At 54.3% G+C, this 20,155-nt stretch overlaps 3 protein-coding genes across 4 annotated transcripts; 2 read left to right on the top strand and 1 right to left on the bottom strand.

Annotated features, from left to right (window-relative positions):
• The first annotated feature begins 449 nt into the window (after positions 1–449).
• On the top strand, positions 450–4,119 carry LOC121485229 (phospholipase A2 inhibitor and LY6/PLAUR domain containing). Its single transcript, XM_041745356.1, has 5 exons — positions 450–519; positions 1,515–1,631; positions 3,153–3,305; positions 3,546–3,689; positions 3,885–4,119. Exons 1-5 carry the CDS (start codon positions 450–452, stop codon positions 4,037–4,039), a joined length of 639 nt encoding a protein of 212 aa, XP_041601290.1. The 3' UTR covers positions 4,040–4,119.
• A 3,771-nt stretch (positions 4,120–7,890) lies between these two features.
• IRGQ (immunity related GTPase Q) lies at positions 7,891–14,819 on the bottom strand. 2 transcript variants are annotated; one of them, XM_041742731.1, is made up of 3 exons: positions 14,667–14,819; positions 13,671–14,202; positions 7,891–12,251 (listed from the first exon to the last, which is right to left on the bottom strand). In XM_041742731.1, exons 2-3 carry the CDS (start codon positions 14,198–14,200, stop codon positions 10,880–10,882), a joined length of 1,902 nt encoding a protein of 633 aa, XP_041598665.1. In that variant the 5' UTR covers positions 14,201–14,202; positions 14,667–14,819; the 3' UTR covers positions 7,891–10,879. The 2 variants fall into 2 exon arrangements, with proteins under 2 accessions (XP_041598665.1, XP_041598666.1); XM_041742732.1 differs by lacking the exon at positions 14,667–14,819 and adding an exon at positions 14,517–14,641.
• Positions 14,820–14,986: 167 nt separating this feature from the next.
• Positions 14,987–18,255, top strand: ZNF576 (zinc finger protein 576). Its single transcript, XM_041742735.1, has 3 exons — positions 14,987–15,634; positions 15,765–15,865; positions 17,522–18,255. The coding sequence occupies exons 2-3, from the start codon at positions 15,781–15,783 to the stop codon at positions 17,947–17,949; spliced, it is 513 nt and encodes a 170-aa protein (XP_041598669.1). The 5' UTR covers positions 14,987–15,634; positions 15,765–15,780; the 3' UTR covers positions 17,950–18,255.
• The last annotated feature ends 1,900 nt before the right edge of the window (positions 18,256–20,155 follow it).

Genomic DNA, 20,155 nt, shown 5'->3' with positions numbered 1-20,155 from the left:
GAGTCTGGACATGCTGGGCACTCCCAGGTAGGGCCCCACCCATGCTGGGCGACTACTGGAAAAAGAGAGAGGGGATCTCAGTCCTACCAGCCACCCTATACCTACAGGGAATCAAGTGACCCAACTCTGATCTTGGGCTTCAGGCCAGCAAAAAGGGGAGAGGAGGGTGGTGGGAATGTGAGAAAACAGGAAAGTGACCTTCTGGGTCTTGATGAAAGAAAGTGCTGAAAGTCAAGAGTCCTGGGGTCCCTGTGGAGCAGGTGCTGAGCATGAGATGCCCATGTCCCTTTTGGATTCTGGTTCCATATCCCCAACGTAGAGCCACAAAGACCTGCCCTGAGATCTTACCTCAGCTATTTCTCACCCCAGGGTGAAGGCGGATCCAGAGGATCCGCCCCTCCTCAGCTTCCTATAAGGGCTGGGGACCTGGGACTTCAGGTTCACTCACCATGAGGACTCCCATGAGACCAGAGACCTTCCTGCTGGCCTTCATGTCGCTCTGCACCCTCCTGGGTCTGGGTAAGTGAGAAGGGGTCTGGACCGTGAGGACCATGAGAGAGCACTCCACAAGGTCCTTGAGGGGGAAAGAGGTGGTGTCCTGGGAATTCAGATTCATGGTGAAGGCAGAGACTAAAGGAAGAGAAAGCCTGGGGCCCCAAGGGAAGAAAAGCTCAAACACTCATGTGATTGGATCCCTGAGAAAAGAGGGAGCTTGGTGGGCTCTAAATCCTCTCTCTCCCCAGGCAAGGTCTCAAAGTAAGACATGAATTCTAGGAAACTGGATGAGAGCATGACTAGAAAGGGAAATTTTAAAAAGGAAGAAGAAAGAGAAAAAAAAAAGTGAAGGGGGGTGGCATGGGGGAGAAGAGATCTCCTTTCTCCCTGGACTCTACAGAGTTCAGACCCCCAGCTCCCCTTCCCTTAGATGCTGGAGTTCAGACAAGCTCCACCTTCCCCAGGACCTAGGTGTCCGGGAGCCCCCAGTTGCCTCCTCTCTTAGGACCGAGGAGTCCATGCCCTCTGCCCTCCTGGTCTTGACTCTCCCTTCTTGATCTGGGGTGAAGACCCCAGCCTCAGGTTCCCCTGCCTGAGCTCCTACCATTTCTAAGACCTATGCCTGGACTTGTGTCCCAGAAACAGCTGGACCTGAAGCTTCACAGAAGCCCATGGAAACCTTCACCAGGATCCCTCCCTGTCCCCAAGCTTTCTCAGAGAACCCTAGCATCCCAAGTCCCCAGCCTTATAATTAGGTAAACAGGCTCCCTGGTGGAGTCGCTTCCCACCCCTGGAAGTAGCTTTGCTGGCTTCACCACCGCGTCCCAGCCAGAGCACTGGACAGTCCCTGGACAGCGGTCCGTGCTCCACCCATGGACAATTAGGGAGACACTTGTCCCTCCTCTCTCAGGACTCCAAATCTGGCCTCCTTTGCCCTATCTCCCTCTGGAGTCTGAAGTCGCCCTCCTGGCCCACTGACCACACCCTTCATGGCAACAGCCTGGCTCTCTACCCTGCAGGGTGCCCGCTGAGCTGCGAAGTGTGCAGGGGCTCCGGGCCCACGTGCAGCGGAAAAATGAAGGCTTGCGAGGCCGGCAAGGACGCATGCGTGGTCATCGTAGGGGAAGCGAGCACAAGTACGAGGAGGGCCTGGCATCCTAACCTGGGGAGGGGGTTGTGCCTTCAAGGGTAGAAGATCCCGAGGAAGGGAGGGATCCTCGTGGTGAGAGGTCAGGGAAGAGGGAAAGACTATCCTGACGTGGTGGGTGGAAGGAAGCGAATTCAGTGGGATGATAGAAACCATTGTTGCCAGGGATTTCTGAACGGAGACTCTCCCAAATATTAGAGGGAGGGCTGGAGAGGGCAGACATAGACTTTCTTGGGCAGGAGGGGGCAGGGGATGGACAAGGGGGAACAGAATGGGTGGGAGGGGTAGAATCTAATAGGCTGGAAGTAATGGGGGGTGGGGAGGAAGGGAGAGGCTGGTGTGGGTTGGGAAGACTGGGATCAGGTGACCCTTTGGGGGAAGAGGGAGGAATCTTCCAAAATAGGAGGAAGAGATAGCCATAGGGGTGTGGTGCAGGCTGGAAGGAAACTTTTTTTTTTTTAATTCAATTAGCCAATTAGTACATCATTAGTTTCAGAGGTAGAGTTCAGTAATTCATCAGTTGCCCAAGGATGCCTGGGTGGCTCAGTGGTTTAGATCCTGCCTTCCGCCCAGGGTGTGATCCTGGAGACCCCAGGTCGAGTCCCACATCGGGCTCCCTGCATGGAGCCTGCTTCTCCCTCTGCCTGTGTCTCTGCCTCTCTCTCTCTCTTTCTCTCTCTCCCTCTCTCTCATAAATAAATAAAAATCTTTAAAAAATACCCAGTGCCCATCACATCACGTGCCCTCTTTAATGCCCATCACCCAGTTACCCCATCCCCCCACTCACCTCTGCTCTGAAAGGGACCATTCCTGACTGGAGGTGGAGATGTGACACTGAGGTGGAGGGAGAGACATAAAAGGGACTATGCTAGACAGGAAAGATAACCCCGAAGTATGGAGCAAACCGTCACAAAGACAAGTAGAGATGGAGATGGGGAGGCAGGTAGGTGATGGGAGAGCAGGGCGTGATTTCAGTGGAAGGGAGGGACCTGACCTGAGAAAAGATGGGGGTTGAGGGGGAGTAATGGACAGACCACAGGGGCAGGGCTTTTCATTCAGAGCTGAAAGAGACTATTCATTAGGCACCGGAGGAAGGTGGACAGGTGTGAAGGTGGTGGCACGAGCTGAGGGCCACCTGGAGTGTAGGAAGAAACCACGCCCCGACCAGAAAGGGTGTGTAAGGAGGGTGGGATAGAGGATTGCATGCTGCGCTACCCACTGAACAGGCATTGGCAGGTGGGCAAGAGGACTAGTAGGGTTTGAAAAGACTACCCCAGGCTTTTAGGAGAGAGATATGAATCCTGGGGATGGGGGAGGGGGGAAGAGCACTGTTTGGGGAGTCAAGAGGGAAAACCCTTGGACTGGGTTGGAAGGGACCACCCTAGGCGATCATGGGGTGTGGGAAGTTCAGGGTTGGGAGAGACCCCACCCCTACCCAAGGCCTGGGTCCATCCTGGAGTGGGATCAGCAGGCACTGCCGGAGCCTCCCTTCTTGTCCCCCATCCTTCAGAGGGCCGCCACTCACTGAACACCTACAAGGCCTGCATGAAGTTCAGCGACTGCTACACGGGATTCGTGTCCACCACGATGGGCCCCAAGGACTACATGGTGTCCAACACGCGCTGCTGCCAGAGTGATGGCTGCAACCTTGGCTCGGTGCCCCGTGAGTGCCACTTCAGCCCTTCATCAGGAGTCGCTTCCAGCCTGCTGTATGTGCTCTGGCCCTCCTCTGACCTGCGCTGAAACACTCGGCAACTTACTTGCTTCATGCGAGCCTCAGTTTCCTTACCTGAAAATGCAGTGTCCATTAGCAAACCATGTCCCCCACTCCCGCCCCGGTTGTTGCAAGGTTCGGGAGGGTTTCATCGTCCCTTTGCACCTTACACTCCACCCTCATCTGCAGCTCCCCAGAACAATCGTACTGAGAACGGCCTTCAGTGTCCAGCCTGCATCGCACCCTTTCAAGAGACATGCCCTGGGACCCAGGCAGCCCGCTGTGTTGGCCAGGAAACCCACTGTGTCTACTTTGCTGGCAACGTGCAGGCTGGTGAGGGGAGCCTGGATCTCTAGAGTGGGGGACAGGAGCCTCAGAACTGGAGGGCCATTCTTCTGAGTTCTAGGGGAGATGGTGGCTCCTGGGAACTGGGTACAACACGGGGAATGGGGCAGGGTGGGGGCGGTAGGACAGGTGGTGAGGAAGGAGGGGTTGGGGGCTGATTCCATTCTGAAACCCCTTTCCCAGGTCTCATCAGCCCCAAATTTGCCACTCGGGGCTGTGCTACCGAGAGTGCCTGCTACGCCAAGGCGGGGGCTCAGGTGCCTTCAGCCTCTTATCTCTACTTCCTCCGCCGAGCAGACTGCCTTCCAGCCCCCCAGGCCTCTGGCAGAACGGAGTGAAGAACTGAAGAATATGTGGCTTGAGGTCTCCATTTGTCCTCACCCTACACCTCCCCCTGTGCCTATACATTAAACAGGGTAACAAAGTAAGCCTGAGTTCCTGTGATTCAATGCATTTCAGGAAGGCAAGGTGCAGAAAGCAGGGGTCTTAACCCTTGGGAACCCCCTCTTTTAAGGAAGAGAGAGAAGACCTTACCATTTATTAAAGGATTACTCCCCGCTGGGCTGCTATGCAGAGTGGTTTTTTTTTTAAGATTTTATTTATTTATTCATGAGAGACACAGCGAGAGAGGTAGAGACATATAGGGAGAGGCAAGCTCCTCACAGGGAGCCTGATCCCCAGATATGGGATCACACCCTGAGCTGAAGGCAGATGCTCAATCACTGAGCCACCCAGGCATCCCTGTGCAGAGTGTTCTCCATGCTGTACCTCATTTCAGAATCTCAACAACTCAGGGATCCCTGGGTGCCTCAGTGGTTTAGTGCTGCCTTCAGCCCAGGGTGTGATCCTGGAGATCCGGGATCCAGTCCCACGTCAGGCTCCCTGCATGGAGCCTGCTTCTCCCTCTGCCTGTCTCTCTGCCTCTCTCTCTGTCTCTCATGAATGAATGAATAAATAAAATCTTTAAAAAAAACCCTCAGAATCTCAACAACTCTGTGAAGTTGATCTTATTAGCCCCATTTTACAGACGAACAAACTGAGGCACAGATTGTGGTCCCCTTGCCTTGGGTCAAACCAGTTCTCCTGATTAACCTCTCCCTCTTTTTGCCTGTTTTCAATTCTGCAAAATTTGAATATTAATAATTATAACCTCATTGGGTTGTTGTGCCAAATGAAAGAAAATATAAAAGGATTAGTGCAGTGCCTGGTACCTGTAAGACAATGTGGGTTTAGGGATAATATGTCTGTAAATAGTAATCATCATAATGCCTGCTACTTAACAAGTGGCCATTACTTGGAAGGTGCTAAACATTGTCATCAAATATATTATGCTACACTAACAAGCAAATCCCTAATCTCAGTGATTTAAAGCAACAAAGCTTTTAAAAATTTATTTATTTGAGAGAAAGAGAGTAAGCATGTGAGAGAGAGAGAGAACGAGGGGGGGGCATAAGCGAGGTGAGGGGGAGAAGGAGCAGACTCTCCGCTGAGCAGGGAGCCCAAAATGGGGCTTGATCCCAGGACCCTGGGATCACAACCTGAGCCAAAGGCAGACACTTAACCGACTGAGCCACCCAGGTGCCCCTAAAGCAACAAAATTGTATTAGTTTTTTTTAAAAAAAAAAATTGTATTAGTTGACTAACGCTGCAGTAATGCTGTGTAACAAACCATCCCCAGACCAATCCCTAACAGGCATTCTTCTCTCTGAGGGTTTGGGGGTGGCTGGGGTAGTTCTCCTTTTGGCTCTGCATTAGCTGGTTTGGCTCCAGTTTGGGAGGAGGATACAAGTTCTGGGATCAGTGGCTCCCTGGCTAGTGTTCTGATGGCAGATCACAGGAGCACAAAGCCCAAGTGCATTAGGAGCCCCTCTGAGGTCAGGTGTGCTAACATTCCATTGAGTAAAGTAAACCCTGTGGTCAAAGCCAACATCAACTGAGCAAGGAAGTGTACTCCCCTTCCAGTGGGAGGAGGAAGAGCAGTATTTGCTGAACGAGTCTCCATTCACGAATAGTTGATTCTTCCTTCACCCTACATGTCTAGCACTGTCTGCTCATCAGGATCCTAGGGCAGCCACCAACTCGAACATTGCTGTCTACGGGAAAGCGCAGGAAAGTCTCGCGTGGGTGATTAAATGCTGTGACCCAGAAGGGACTTGACATAACCCATGGGATGGAGCGAGTCGCATGGTCTGCCAAACCCCACGGGGGCTAAGAAGTGCAATCCTGGTCTGCAACACAGACGTATTTCTTAAACAGCATGAATGGGTGCCATGGCCTCTTAGCACATACTTCTCATTTTCTTCTCGCCGCAACTCCCCGTGATAGGCACTGTTATTCTCAGCCCTGTCTTCAGAAGAATCTGAGGCTCAGAGGAGGGATGTTACAGTGGAGTTCACGTGACTAAAAAGTGGCAGGGCTTCAGATTTTTTTTAAAGATTTTATTTATTTATTCATGAGAGACCCAAAGAGAGAGAGAGAGAGAGAGAGAGAGAGAGAGGCAGAGACACAGGCAGAGGGAGAAGCAGGCTCCATGCAAGGAGCCTGACGTGGGACTCGATCTCGGGACTCCAGGATCAGGCCCTGGGCCAAAGGCAGGCGCTAAACTGCTGAGCCACCCAGGGATCCCCAAAGGGCTTCAGATTTTAATCACTGGGTCATGACGAGGGGGAGAAAGGACCCCAGCACAGAGACGGGGAGTAAGACTGTATCTGTTATCTTTGGCTGCTGCCTTTCTGCACCTACCTCTTCTGTGACTACCTTTCTTCTGAAAGGTAGTCGCTTAGAACAATCACCTTTTATTTAACTCGTGATTTAGTCTGCTGTTTGGTCTGGGATCAGCCGACTGGCTCTCCTGTTGGGTTTGGCTTCTATCAGCCAGGCAGCTCGGTTTCAGACGGTTGGCTGGCTATAGCTTGGGGTGTTAAGACTGACTGGGCCACATGCCTCTACTCACCCAGCAGGTTGGCCTGGACTTCTCGGTGTGACCGTAGTGACGGGTACAGTGAGAGGAAGCCCTAATATGTGAACTTTTTCCAAGCATCTACTTCTCTATTAAAGATTTATTTATGAGAGAGAGAGAGAGAGAGAGAGAGAGAGAGGCAGAGACACAGGCGGAGAGAGAAGCAGGCTCCTCACAGGGAGCTCAATGTGGGACTTGATTTCTGGACCTGGGATCACACCCTGAGTCGAAGGTAGATGCTCAACCGCTAAGCCACCCAGGCATCCCTCAAGCATCTACTTCTATTGTGTTTGCTGTTCCAGGCAAATCATGTGGCCAGGTCTAGAGTCAGAAGGGCCTCTCCAAGAACACAGCTACAGAGAGACATTAATGGGCCAGGCTGCTTCCAGAGCTGGGATGCTTTACTGTTGTAAGCTCTCTAAGGTCTAAATGTCTTGTTTCCACCTGCACCACCCTCCCCGCCCCCCAACATACATACTCTCAGTCTCTGGATTCCAGCTCAAGGGGTTCTTTCCCCTAGGGACCCTCACCACCCATCTTTCCTCTCCTAGGACCCAGGAGTCCCCACCCTTGGTCTCCTCCTCCTTCAGAGCCAGTACTATCTCCAGCCCTTTCCTTCCCCAGACCTAAGCAAAATCCCAAGCATCTTCCCCTTCAAACCCCAAAAGAAAAGACACATAGTGGTATTTCTACTCATTTTTATTGACCTCTTCAAAAAGCACCACAGGCCAACCACACCCTGGATTAGCCCTCCCTGGTTCCCCACCCCAATGGATACAAGTCTCTTCATCATTATCCAGAAATGTATGAAACTCAGCTAAGGTGATGAGATTGTCTCTTCTACTTCTGCTTCTGGTAATGGATGGCAATGCCAAGATGTAGCATACATTTCCTGGAATTCTTGCCTTCGAGGGTCTTCCAGCCTGGAAGTATGATGTTGACACACCCCGAGGGCAGCAGCAATCAGTTCTCAAGGGAGTCTTAATCTTTCTGCTTGGATGCTACCAGAGACAGAAGCCTCACTAGCAATGTTTAGGACTCCCTTCAAAAGTCATAATTTAAAAACAACCCTTCCCCCAAATTAGTCATGACACCCAAGAGTGTCCATATACACATATAAACTCATATACACATATAAACACAACCAGCACTCCCCAAAAGAGACACAAGCAAACAAAATTGGGTCTTGCTTTCTCAGATATGATCTCTGGCATGATCCCCATTGGCATGAGAGCAGAAGGAATTTGAGGCAGGGAAGCACAGGGCAGAGATGTTAGGCCAGACCAAATCAGAGATGGTGTGAAAGTGGCAGAAAAAGACAAGGGCACTCTGTGAGCAAAGGCATGGGCATGAGACAGAGGTGCCCAGACTAGAGTTGTCTGGGTACTGCCTGGGGCCAAGGGCAAAGGCAACAAGACTTATGTTCGAGCTCCCCATATGCCAGGCTTCTCTGGAGGGCTGCAGCATGCTGACATGTGCGTGTGTATGAGAGGGAGAGAGAGAGAGAGAGAGAGAGGCAGGGGGGAGAATGCATGTACATACACTATTCCTACAATTACCCTGTGAGGTAGATACCATTTGCTGAGTGACTTCCCCAAGGTTGCCCCAATGTCAGGAGGACTGTCTGACCCTAAAGCTATGTCTGTAGAATTTCCTGTGATGATGGGAGTGTTCTAGGTCTGTGCTGTCTAGTACTGTGGCCACACATCACATGTGGCTACTGAGCACTTAAAACATGGTTTGGGTGACTGAGAAATGGAGTTTATTCATTTTTACTTAAAAACTGATATGCACCTCAGTTATTGGGAAACTGTTCAATATAACCGGGACAACTTGGGTGTATGAATCTCTTTCTCCATTAATGAACTTTAGGAAAGCTAAACAGGAGTACTTCCGATGAGAATTTATCATCTGAATGAGACATGTGCTAAGTGCAAAATACACACCCGATTTCAAAGACAGCATGAAGGAATGGAAAATGTCTCATTCTTTTCTATATTGATTACATGTTGAAATAATGTTTTGGGTGTACTGGGATGAGTGAAACATAACTAGTTTTCACTGTTTTCTTTTACCTTTTTACTGTGGCTGCTAGGACATTTCAAATTACAGATGTGGCTCACAACCCGTTTCTGTTGGACGGCACGGCTGTGTACCTCTCCCACTTTCCCATGGCTGGCATTCTAGATTGAGAGGTAGACAGTGTTGTACTGGATATTACAGAGATGGGCAAATACCTTTCCCCGAAGCCTGAAAGGCCTTTGAAGACCATGTCTGAAGCCATTCAGTATAAAGCCAAATGCTTTTTTCCACCCTCAGCCATCTCAACTATGATGGGATAAATTGAGCCAATGGTAGGGGTTCAAGATGGACATGGGAATACCATCTGGCAAAGGACCTGTCTCTCAGATCGGTCACCCTTGTCTCCCGCTGTCAAAGAAAATAGGATCTTGTAAGTATTTACGGTTCTCATCCAGCCCTTTCATTTCTCAGATGGAACATAAGGCACTGGTCCAAGTCACCCAGAGTGACAGTGGCAAAGCCGTGCTTGCTTCCCAGATCCCCTGACCTCAGACAGGAGCTTTCTCTCCCATCAGATGCCTGTTTCTCCCCACCTTGCTCATTTTCCCTGTCTTGTGGCAAGAGGCTGACAATCTAAATTGCAGTCTGCCACTGACTAATGAATGAAAAGAAATATTTACTAAGCACCTACTGTGGGTCAAGCACTCTTCTAGGTGTTGGGGGTAGAGCAGAGAACAAGACAGGTAAAAGGACAATAGCTATTAAATAGGTAAATAAATAAATAAGGTAATTGCCTACAGTAAAAATTGCTGCAAGGGAAACATCAACTGGCTGAGAAGAGTAATGGGGGTGTGTGAGCTGATTCAGTTACACTGGACAGGGATGGCTTCTCTGAGGGGACGTTTGAGTGGAGATCTGCTTGATAAGAAGGAACCAGTTATGAGAAGATAACTGGTTAGAGCATTCTAGGCAGAAAGAACAACAAATGCAAAGATCCTGGGGTAGGATCCAATGTGGCCCACCCAGGCATCGGAAGATCAGGCTGGTTAGGGGATGAGGTTGGGGCCAGACCACATAGGACCCTGCTGTGTGTTGTTGGGCCTAGAGCCTGCCCCCCTGGGCTTTGCCCTCCCCATCTCTCATAAAAGAGATGCTACTTAATGGCCTTTTGGGTCCCCCTTTCCTGCTTTTTGATACAAGAACTCTGTGACCTGAGGCATCTTTTCTACCTATAGTTGGCAGCCTAGAACATTCCAGGCACTGTGGTTTCTGCCTTTGCTTCACTTATGGCACACTCCCACCATCTGGAACACTACCTCGCTGTTCTGTGGGTCTCTTGCTCTCCGCAGCCCCGTGTGTACACCAGAAGGCAGAGCCTCTTGGGGACACCTGAGGTAGCCAACACAGAAATATCTGCATCAGTGCAGCATTATAGCTGCTTTTCCAAAAAAGGCAGGAGTATAAAATATCAAGGCCAGAAAGGGTTCGGCTTAATGACAGAAGAAATCAAGACCAAAAAGAGATAGAAACCACTAAGGGAAAGAGGGACAAAGGAACAGACACACCAAAGATCCCTTGAATCACTCAGCACTTATAAAAAGGGGGGTAGTCATGTCCCTTTCCAAACTCGCACTGAGAGAGGTGATTGCCAGGGTCCAAATTCATAAGGAATTTGTGGGAGATACCTCTGAGGTATGGGTTCCTGTCCTTCACACCCAGAAGGCTTCATTCCTGGTCTCTGGCTACCCCCAGGGCCAACCATGCCCAGACCTCTTGCCTCCTTCCCTCGTTTTTCTGGGACCATCCTCCCCACAACAGTTGGGAAAAGAATCTGACCCACCAACCCCCCTCCCGCCCCCCAGCAGCAAATAACAGACATCTCTCTATTCCCGACCAAAGGTTCTGCAGCTCTTTTGCACAGTCCCGTTCCCTCCTGTAGATGGAGACCTCCCACCACCCAGCAACTAGAATCTTAAAGTCCACCCCAATGAATTCAAAGCCCTCATTCCCTTCAAGCACCCAGCATTTTGAGTGGTGGCCCCCAGCTCCACTACCTCAGAGGCCCAGACATCCCACGCATCTGGACCCCCCCCCATCCCTCTCCCTCTAACCCGGACGTGGAGTCCTCAGCCCCTGGGGGAGCCAAGCAGGAGGGACACTGGGCACCCCGGCAGCCCCCCGACCCGCGTCCCACCCCTCACTGCGCGGGCACATGGGGTGCCAGCACCGCCTCGGCATCGGCCTGCATCTCGTTGAGGGCCTGCAGCAGGACGCCGTGCGCCGCGCGGTAACCCAGGCCGCCGGTGGCCGCCGCGCCGCCCGCGGGCCATAGGAAGGAAAGGGCCCCCAGCGCCGCGCCCCCGGCAGTGCCCTCGCCCGCCCACGCGCCCAGCCTGGCCTCCACCTCGGCGCGCGTCACCGGGCCCGGGAAGTGCGTCCGCTCCGCCAGCTCCCCGGGGGTTAGGCCGAGCGCGCGCTCGCGTCGAGCCAGCGCGGCGGGTTCGAGCCCCAGCGCCCGCCGCCACTCGGCCAGCTGACCCCGCAGAAGCGCCACGTCGCACGCCCAGCCTAGGCCGGGTACGGGCGCTGCCGCCGCCGCCAGGCTGGCCAGCAGAGCCGGCCGCCACGCCCCGGCCCGCAGCGCCGCAGCCTTCATGCGCGCCCCGTGGGGAGACGCGGGGGGCAGCGCCAGCAGCAGCGCCCCTGCCTGGGCCGGGGGCAGCGCGCGCCGCAGCCACTCGCAGAGCCCGGGGAGGCCGCCAGGCCGCAGCGGGAACACGGGTGGCGGCGCCTCCTCCAGCACCTCCCACGTCTCATCCTCGGGGCTCAGCGCGGCCGCACGCTCCGCGTCCCCACTGCCTGATTTCTTCCCGCCGCCGCCAACAGGCGGCACACTCTCGCTGCCCGCTTTCTCCGAGCCTTCCCCGCTGCCTGCTTTCTCGGAATCTTCCTCGCTACCTTTCTGCAATCCCGGGCCACGTTTCTCCCTTCCCTCACTGCATGCATTCTTCACCCCCTCTCCGCCTGTGTTCTCTAAGCTCTCGCAGCTGGGCTTCTCTTTCTCTGCCTTGTCCTCTTCCTCCAGGTACTCTGGATCTTCGCCCTCACCGTCTGTTCGCACGCCGACCAGCGGCGCATCTGGCAGCACGAAGGGCCGAACCTGAGCCCAGTCCTTCTCAGTGGGGGCCCCCGGGGTGACTAGGATGAGGGCGTCGTAGTGGGTCGGATGGGGGGTGGCAGCAGCAGCAGTGCCCGCGGAGCCCAGAGGCACGTGCCAGAGCACCACATTGGGACGCTCTGGGGCCGGGTAGGGCGTGGGCCCCGCGGGCACGAAAACAGGCTCAGCATCTGGGTCACCGGGATCCAGCCCAAGGAGCACGTTCAGCACGAGGCTCACATCAGCGTTGCCGGCCACAGCCAGGTCCAGCCGCGCGCTGCCCAGTCGCTCCAGGCCAGCGCGAACCCACGACAGCGCCGCCTCCAGGCCACCGGTCTCAAAAGCCTCCCGCACGGCCTCCAGCTCTGCCGCACCCAGTACCTCGAAGCCATCCTGTGCCGGGGGCAGGAGCCTAAGGGGACAGGGAAAGGGAGGGTCAAGAGCAGAAGAGGGTTTAAACGTGGGAGAACTGCATTATGGGGATGGGACCAGACTAGGATGATATGGGTGGAGTTTTTTAATAACCCCTGAAACAAGACAGAGGAGCCAGACTCATCATACAATATATAGGAATTAGCGCTTAAAGCAGGGGGAGGGGGACGCCTGGGTGGCTCAGTGGTTGAGCGTCTGCCTTCAGCTCAGGGCATGATCCCAGGATGGGGTCCAACATCGGGCTCCCTGCATGGAGCCTGCTTCTCCGTTGGCTTGTGTCTCTGCCTCTCTCTCTCTGTGTGTATCTCTCATGAATAAATAAATAAAATCTTTTTAAAAAACAAAAAAATAAAATGGGGGGAGGGCAGGTTGGTTGAGGTCAGGTTTCTGGCAAAACCTAAAAAGGGGAACCTGCTAAATCTTCTCTGAGATTTAGTCTTTGGGGGAGGGGGCACTTTCCCAAGGGCCTTGCAGGGTTAAGAAAGGCCAAGCAAAACTCCCGGAAGATGGGGCTCTGGCAAAGACTGACTTGCAACTGTATTGTGGGCTAAAGGAAAGGCAAGCACCTTTGGACCGGAGCAAGGTCACCCAGGGCGCTCTTTGCAGAGACTAGGCTTACTGAGGCGAAGAAGGGCCAGTGAGGGGAAAAGCCTCGCTTACTAGTGCTTACCAAGAAGTGGCTAAGGAAAAAAAGATGTGCACTGACCCGGTGGCTTCATTTGGACTTCTATAAAACAGGTGGCCAGGGACCTGGGGGGGGGGGGGCGGTATTTAGGAGGTAGCCAGCGAGTGGGCATAGAAATGAGATGGGATTGGGATTAAAGAAAGGCAGAGGGGGAGGAAATCCAGAAAGGGCAAGGCTCACTGAGGGTGTGGCTTTACAAGGACTAGTGTAGCTAGAGAACAAAGCTGAAGGTGGAGCAAAGCTGAAGGTGGAGAGGACGAGGAGGGCTCGAAAGTGTGAATCCCTGGGTAACATCTTGGCGGGGATCACAGGCTTGTGTGCTGAGTAAGCCTTCCTCCAAACTTTTGCCATGGGGGAAGCATTTGGGCATTACGTCCTCGCCTCTCCTAAAATGCTCAGTGAAGCAGGGCTTGGGACCTGAGAATGCTTGCAGGGGGCAGAACCTGGGAGGACGGGTCAGAACCTGGAGCTGACCTTTTGGTGGGGCGGAGCCTATAAGACAAGAAAGGCTCCAGCATTGAGTGCTGGCTTGGAGTGGAGCCTCGCTGACCTCAAAACCTCCGCTGAGGGGCAGGACCAGGGCCAGAGAGCAGGGCCCCCAGCAGCTATCCTGTTAAGGCCTACCCCAAACTCACTGGGGGTGGGGTCTCGCGATCTCAAAGAACATTTTCTGGGTGTGAAATGTAAAGCACCAGGCCTCAAGTCCTCGCTCACCTCTGCAGCACCTCCGCCTGGCTCCGCAGCGCCACCCGCAGGCGCTCCAATTCCTTGCAGCCGTCTCGGCGGCCGCAGTCCGCGGGCAGCACGAAGAGAGCAGCGGCCCCCAACCCCGCGCTGTTCAGCAGGGCCGCGGTCTGATCCCGGGCCTGGGCTTCATCTTGTGACTCCCCAGGGCGGAGATTCCGCACAGCCAGCAGCGGGGTCCCTCGGGCCAGGGCGGCCCGCGCTGCCTCTCCCAGCCCTGGGGCCAGGGGCTCCCCGTTCCCCTCGGGGCCGGGCAGCACCAATACCAGCACGTTGGCCTCCGCCGCCCAGGGCCCTGGCGCTGCGGGCGGACAGCTCAGCTCGCCCAGGAAGAGGCCAGGGCCCGCTGCTCGCAGGCTGGGGATCCCGGAGTCCGGCCGGCCCTCGGGAATCTCTATGGTCTCCACATTCCCGTCGCACAGCGCTGCGATCAGCGCGGACTTGCCACAGCCCGGAGGCCCCAGGAACAAGGCGGTCACGTCACCCCGTGGCGGTGGCATACCTGGAAGGCAAGGGGGTGGTGCAGACCCGGGTCAGGGAGCACTCGACCTTTTTCTTTCCCGGTCTGCTCACTCTGTCCCCCCTCCATTCTTGCGTGTCACTCCCAGGGAAAAATCCGGCACCCACGCCCTGTGTATTCCCCAAGGACCCGGGTGGCTTGTCCGCCCTCTTTCTGGATACATTTAGAAAATATATTTTTTATTGATTTTAGAGAGAGAGAGCACAGCCAGGGGGGTTGGGGCAGAGGGAGAAGCCCACTCCCCGCTGAGCGGGAGCCTGATGCGGGCTCCACCCCAGGACCCCGGGGACCATCACCTGAGAGAAGACAGACGCTCGACCGGCTGAGCCGCCCAGGCGCCCCACTCTCTCGGTTTCAAAATCTTAGACATCCGGACCTCCAGGCCCCTCCTCCCTCAGGGACATGGATGTTTTGATTCCCGCACTCCTCCCTTCCAAACCACTAACCGAGCAGACCGCTGGCAGTCACCGGAGAGCGCAATCGGCGGCGGCCGAGCAGCCGCTGAGAAGCCCCGCCCTTGGGGTCGGGCGGACGGAGGCCGAAGAGGTTAGGGCGCCCCGACTCGGGGCGGAGCGGGGGCCGTCCAGACCCGTTCCGAGGGCTCTAACCTGACGTCACTCTTTTAAGGAGGGGGTGTGTCTTGGAAGCGTGACCTCGGGGCTACAGCCCTTCACGGCGGCTGCGCAGAGCAATCGCAGCGCGCCGGCTCCCCAGCTCCGGCTGCCGCAGGGCCCCGAACAATGAGGAGCCAGAGCGCCTGCGCGCCAGCAGCGCCCGGCCACATTTGCGCAAGAAGCGGAGGTCGGTACGGCGCGGGCGGCCCGCAACGTCATCACAACGCATCCCGCTGCGGGGAAGGCCCCCTCCCGTTTCTCTGAGGACCCGGCTGGCGCGACTGCACCACTGCCGGGTGGTAGCCGGCGTTTCGGCTTCGAGAGGCTCCTCCGGCGAAAGGGCGTGGGAGCCACTGGACCTTGAGCCTCGGGGCCCTACCCCGCTTCCCTCCGGGTGGCGGCGCTGTGACGAGCGGCTGGCCGGCGCGACGGGAGCAGCCCGCTGCTGTCCGGGGAAAAGCCGAGGCCTGGGGCTACCCGGCCTCGGGAGGAGGGATCCGAGGCTGAAGGCGCGCGTGGGAGGCGGGGGCCGGGGGTGGAACCAGGGTCACAGGATGTCGGAGAAAGATGCCTCCCGGGAGGAGGCGGGCTAGACCTGGGCGCCACTACCTGCCTCAGGACACGTGGGAGAGCTGGTGTCGAGAGATCAAGAGATCCAGGGTTCCACGCCCGGAGTTCAGGGAGTTAGATGTGGGAGGCCAGAGGTCTCACACAGGCCAGAAGGCTCCACGGGGCATCACAGGCCTGGGGAGTCGGATCTTTTGAGAGGGTCGAAGCTTCCCTGAGGAGAGCTCCACCAGGTGAGAGTTCAAGAGGATGGCCTCTTACGGGTGGGCGGGACCAGGGGATTGCGGGCCCCTTCGTGCGACGGATACATGAGCGACTTCACTTGATTTACTGTCCTGTCATGCGTGCTGCTCTCTTGACCAGAGGGATCCCAGGCATCATGGAGGACCCGCATCTCGAAGGGGCCATGGAGCAGCAGGATTCGTCCCAGGAGAGGAGTCCCCGCAGCCCAGGAGGCGACATCTGTGAGTGCTGCTGGCCAGACGGGTGGGGTGCTGGAGCCGATGCTAGCTAGCTAAAAGGATTTCAGTGTCCCAGGCATGTTACAAGCACTCGCCTGCTGCAAAGGGGCCGCAATAAATGGTTTATAAGCTGCCCTACCAGCAACTGCCATTCTCTACCCTTACCTTTATTGTGCTCAGATGTACCCATCCCGCTCTGGCCACATAAGTTCGAATGGGCTGCAGTCTGGACGGACAGAGTGGCACCCAGAGAGGCTTGGGTGGGAGAAAATGGACACTGAGAGAGGAGACTCCAGTGGAGTTCCAGTGCCAACTCTGCCCCAGACTTTGGGTGTGTGACTTGGGCTCGGGTTTCCCTGTCACAAGAGGTTGCCACTACTCAGGTGACACGGCTGTAAAGGGGATTAGTGGCAGAGAAGGGGAAGGTCTGATATCGGGGAGTCTGCTGTTAGCAGAGGTAGCCAGTTTGACATAGGATAGCAACAGCTTCTACTGAATGCTTACTAGGTGTTGGGCGCTTTCTAAGAGTTTAACCTTCATTATCTCAGTCCTCCTGACAGACCCAGTGGAATTGGCATTGCTTTCAGATAAGGGAACTGAGGCAAAGAGGTTATCTGGGACAATGAGCTCCAGTGTCAAGGTCCTCCGGCCAAAGACCACCAGGAACACACCTGCATTTGAACAAGTTGGGTTTATCGCTCATTGCACTGAGGAAGCACACACACCATGAAGCACTGTGGGGCATCTCAGTGTTAGAAAGGACTTATCTTAGGTGATTTGGGAGAAGGTACAAGGAAGGGTTTTGTTCCAATTAAATGCTGCCAGTAAGTAGGGGCAAAAGATAGGTTGGCTGTGTAAATAAATCTTATCCAGGAGGGGGGGGTACAAAGGCTCAAGCTGTGATTGATAAAGCAGCAGCCCCTCCTGTGAGCCAGGATAGGGGATGTTTGGTCATTTTTGTGGCTTGGACAATGTTCATGTTTTGTCTGTGTTCAGACGTTATTCTGGCATGGTCTTGATGCGATTCATCTCAGTCACAGCATGGCTTTGTCTGACAAGGTTCTGTGAAACTGCTTCTGTTCAACAGGAGAACACCAAGGCCTAGCTGTGAGTGCCAGGCCAGCCCCTGACTGTCAAGCTGCTTTTCTCTTTCTCAATACGAGTAACCGCAAACCACTGTGTAGCACTGTTCTAAGCACTTTACATGAAGTAATAATCCATTTGCTCCCTCCAACAACCCCATGAGGTAGTTGTAACTGTACTGATCAGTCAACCATACTGATATGGTTATGACCCCATTTTCCAGATGAGGAAACCGTTGTACTTGCCTAGGAAGTGGCAGATCTGGGATTCAGTGCCAAGTAGTCTGGCTCCAGAGGCTGTGCTCTAATCACATGGCTCTGCTGGGAGAGCACACTCCCTGGGTTCCATTCCTGACTCCATCATTTCATTTCCTAGCAAGTTGCCTAACCTTTCAGAGCCTCAGTCTGCTCATCCATAAAACGTCCTGTAATAGTTTGCCTGTGCCACTGTCCAGCCCTGGCATACAGCTGGCATGTAGTAAGCACTGAATGTAAATTGTTGGCAAGACCCTGGGGCTTGGGAGAGGTCCTGGTGACTCTTGCTGGCTTCCCCCCGACCTCTCCCCACGTCCCTCAGGCCACCTGGGGGCCCCGCAGTGCACCCGCTGCCTCATCACCTTCGCCGATTCCAAGTTCCAGGAGCGTCACATGAAGCGGGAGCACCCAGCCGATTTCGTGGCCCAGAAGCTGCAGGGGGCCCTCTTCATCTGCTTCACCTGCGCCCGCTCCTTCCCCTCCTCAAAGGCCCTGCTCGCCCATCAGCGCAGCCACGGTCCAGCGGCCAGGCCCTCCACGCCAGTTGCACCCACCGCTGCCCACCCTACATTCCCCTGCCCTGACTGTGGCAAGACCTTTGGGCAGGCTGCTTCTCTGAGGCGGCACCGCCAGGCACATGAGACCCGCACCCCTCCAGGCCCCTTTGCCTGCACTGAGTGTGGTCAGGACTTTGCCCAAGAAGCTGGGCTGCATCAACACTACATCCGGCATGCCCGGGGGGAACTCTGAGTGAGGGTTACACCCTCCCTAGGGCAACGGGTGTGTGTGGGGGGGATGGGTTCTGTGGCTGCTAGAACCCACCTCTGGTAAGGGATGGGCGCCTTGGAAGGATGTGCTTCCCTCCCTGGACAGGCAAAGGACTCCTGATAAATAGGACCCAGAAGATGCTCATCTCCAGATTCAGTCTTTGGAGGACACAAAGGCCTTCAGGGATATAGCGAAATTAGTGAAATCTTTTAAGAGAAATGAACAAGCAAAAGGGAAAATTGTTATTTGTATCTCCCTTGTTTCCAATTAAATACTTTGAAATCACAACTAGCTGCAGATTGTGTAATCACCTTTAATTCTTCCCAGATGGATGCCATGAGCTGTAGGAGCAAATTCCCCCTGGTTTTGTGCCTGAAGGGGGACAGGGAAGGTGAGGTGTGACGGGGCTGTAATGTCCCTGGAAGGGTCTCAAATGTGGGGAAACTTGGGCCTTTGGGGTGGGGTAGCAAAGTTGGGGGCTATACTCTGAGTCATGTGGGGGTTGCAATTCAAGTCTCTGTCTTCTCCCATTCCCTGTCACAGTCTTTCCCACTCACTGAGGGGCCTTGGTATTTAGATTTGGGCTCCTTGCCCAGTAATCTATTGCCCGCTTAATTTCATGTACCATTCTGGTCATGGAATATTTTCTAGATGTTTAGGTGAGATGACATGAATAAAATAGCAAATAGTATCTAAAAACAGAAAAGATCTGTATTAAAATGTCTAAACCAGAAACTCTGGCTTTTGAGCAGGAATTGCCAGAAAATATAAGAAGGGCATAGTGAGGGGGCTCGGTTAAATGTGGGACTCTTGATTCTGGTTCAGGTCATGACCTCAGGGTCATGAGATCCAGCCTGGTTTCGGGCTCTGCTGAGCAGGGAGCCTGCTTGATTCTCAATACCCACACCCCCGCCCCCTTTCATCCCCCACACGCATGTGCACACGCACGCTTTCGCAAAATAAATAAAAAGAAGGGCACTGGGAGGGGGGAGCTCAGGTCAGAGCTGGCCTGGCCCTGTGGGGAATCTGGTTTGAAATCAAACAGGGATACCTTCTGTTTCCTGTTGTATTTGGCCAACACTGGGAGAGTTCCCATTAAGATCCTATTTTCAGCTCTTGAAAAGCCTAACCCTAGGCTGGGTCCCACCAGGCCAGTACTGAGTGTGGTCAGGACTCTGGATTACCTGCCCTGCCCCCCTTAGAGACCCCGGTTGATGCCCTGCATACAATAATTACAGACACTATCTGATCTGAGGGATGTTTTTAAAGCCCATAGCTGAGGTAAATCTGGTAGAGGATAGCTGTTTCCCAATTTTTACCTAGGTACATGGTAGCTACTAGCACTCCATTTCCCAGGGTTCCTTGCAGCTAGGTGTGGCACGGTGACGGAGTTCTGGCTAAATCCTGGGTCGAGTTCTCAAGCTTCAGAAAGGGACATGCCCTTTCCTCCACCTTCCTGCCTGGAGTGTGGACATGGTATCCAGCCATCTTGGACCATGAGAGCAATATATGGGATGCCAGAGCCGCAAGACAGCAGAAGCCTGGTCCCTTGTTGACTACATGGAGCAGAGTCGTCATACCAGCCCTAGAATATCCACTTCCATACAATCATATAAGAGAGAAATAAACCTCGATCTTGTTTAAATCACCATTATTTTGGGTCTCTGTCACGTGCAGCATAATTTACAGCCTGTCGGTAGCACAGAACGGCAGATTTGAGTAGTTAGTTGCAATGGAGACCGTATGGCCCATAAAGCCTAAAATAGTAAAGGGCCATCTGGTCCTCTATAGTAAGTTTGCTGACCTCTTGCCTGATGGACATACAACCTACTCTGAAGCCTGGAAGCCGGGATTCCCACCCTGGGAAATACTACCTCTAGTAGGGGGCTGTGTGTGTGTCCTGTAGGATCTGGACAGGGCCAGCCAGCCTGGAGCTCTCTGCTGGGGTGACTTTTGGGGAAATTGGTGGTTTGGAGTCAGTCGGCCATTACTCTATCCTAAAATACCGACTTCACCAAAGCCAAACATTTCCTCTGCACCTGGTGATAGCTCAGAAGTCTCCAACCCAGATGTTTCACACCACCCCCACAGCGGTTCCCTCAAACCCAAACCTGAGGCACTAATCACACATGCTCCCCTGAGACAGACAGCAGCCTGCCTGTGTTCTTCCTCTTCTCTCCACTCTCCA

This window comes from Vulpes lagopus, chromosome 2 (assembly GCF_018345385.1).
Source record: "Vulpes lagopus strain Blue_001 chromosome 2, ASM1834538v1, whole genome shotgun sequence".
NCBI classification, from domain to species: Eukaryota; Metazoa; Chordata; class Mammalia; order Carnivora; family Canidae; genus Vulpes; species Vulpes lagopus.
The sequence above is the reverse complement of the archived record's forward strand: the minus strand, read 5'-3'. Positions and strand labels throughout refer to the sequence as shown.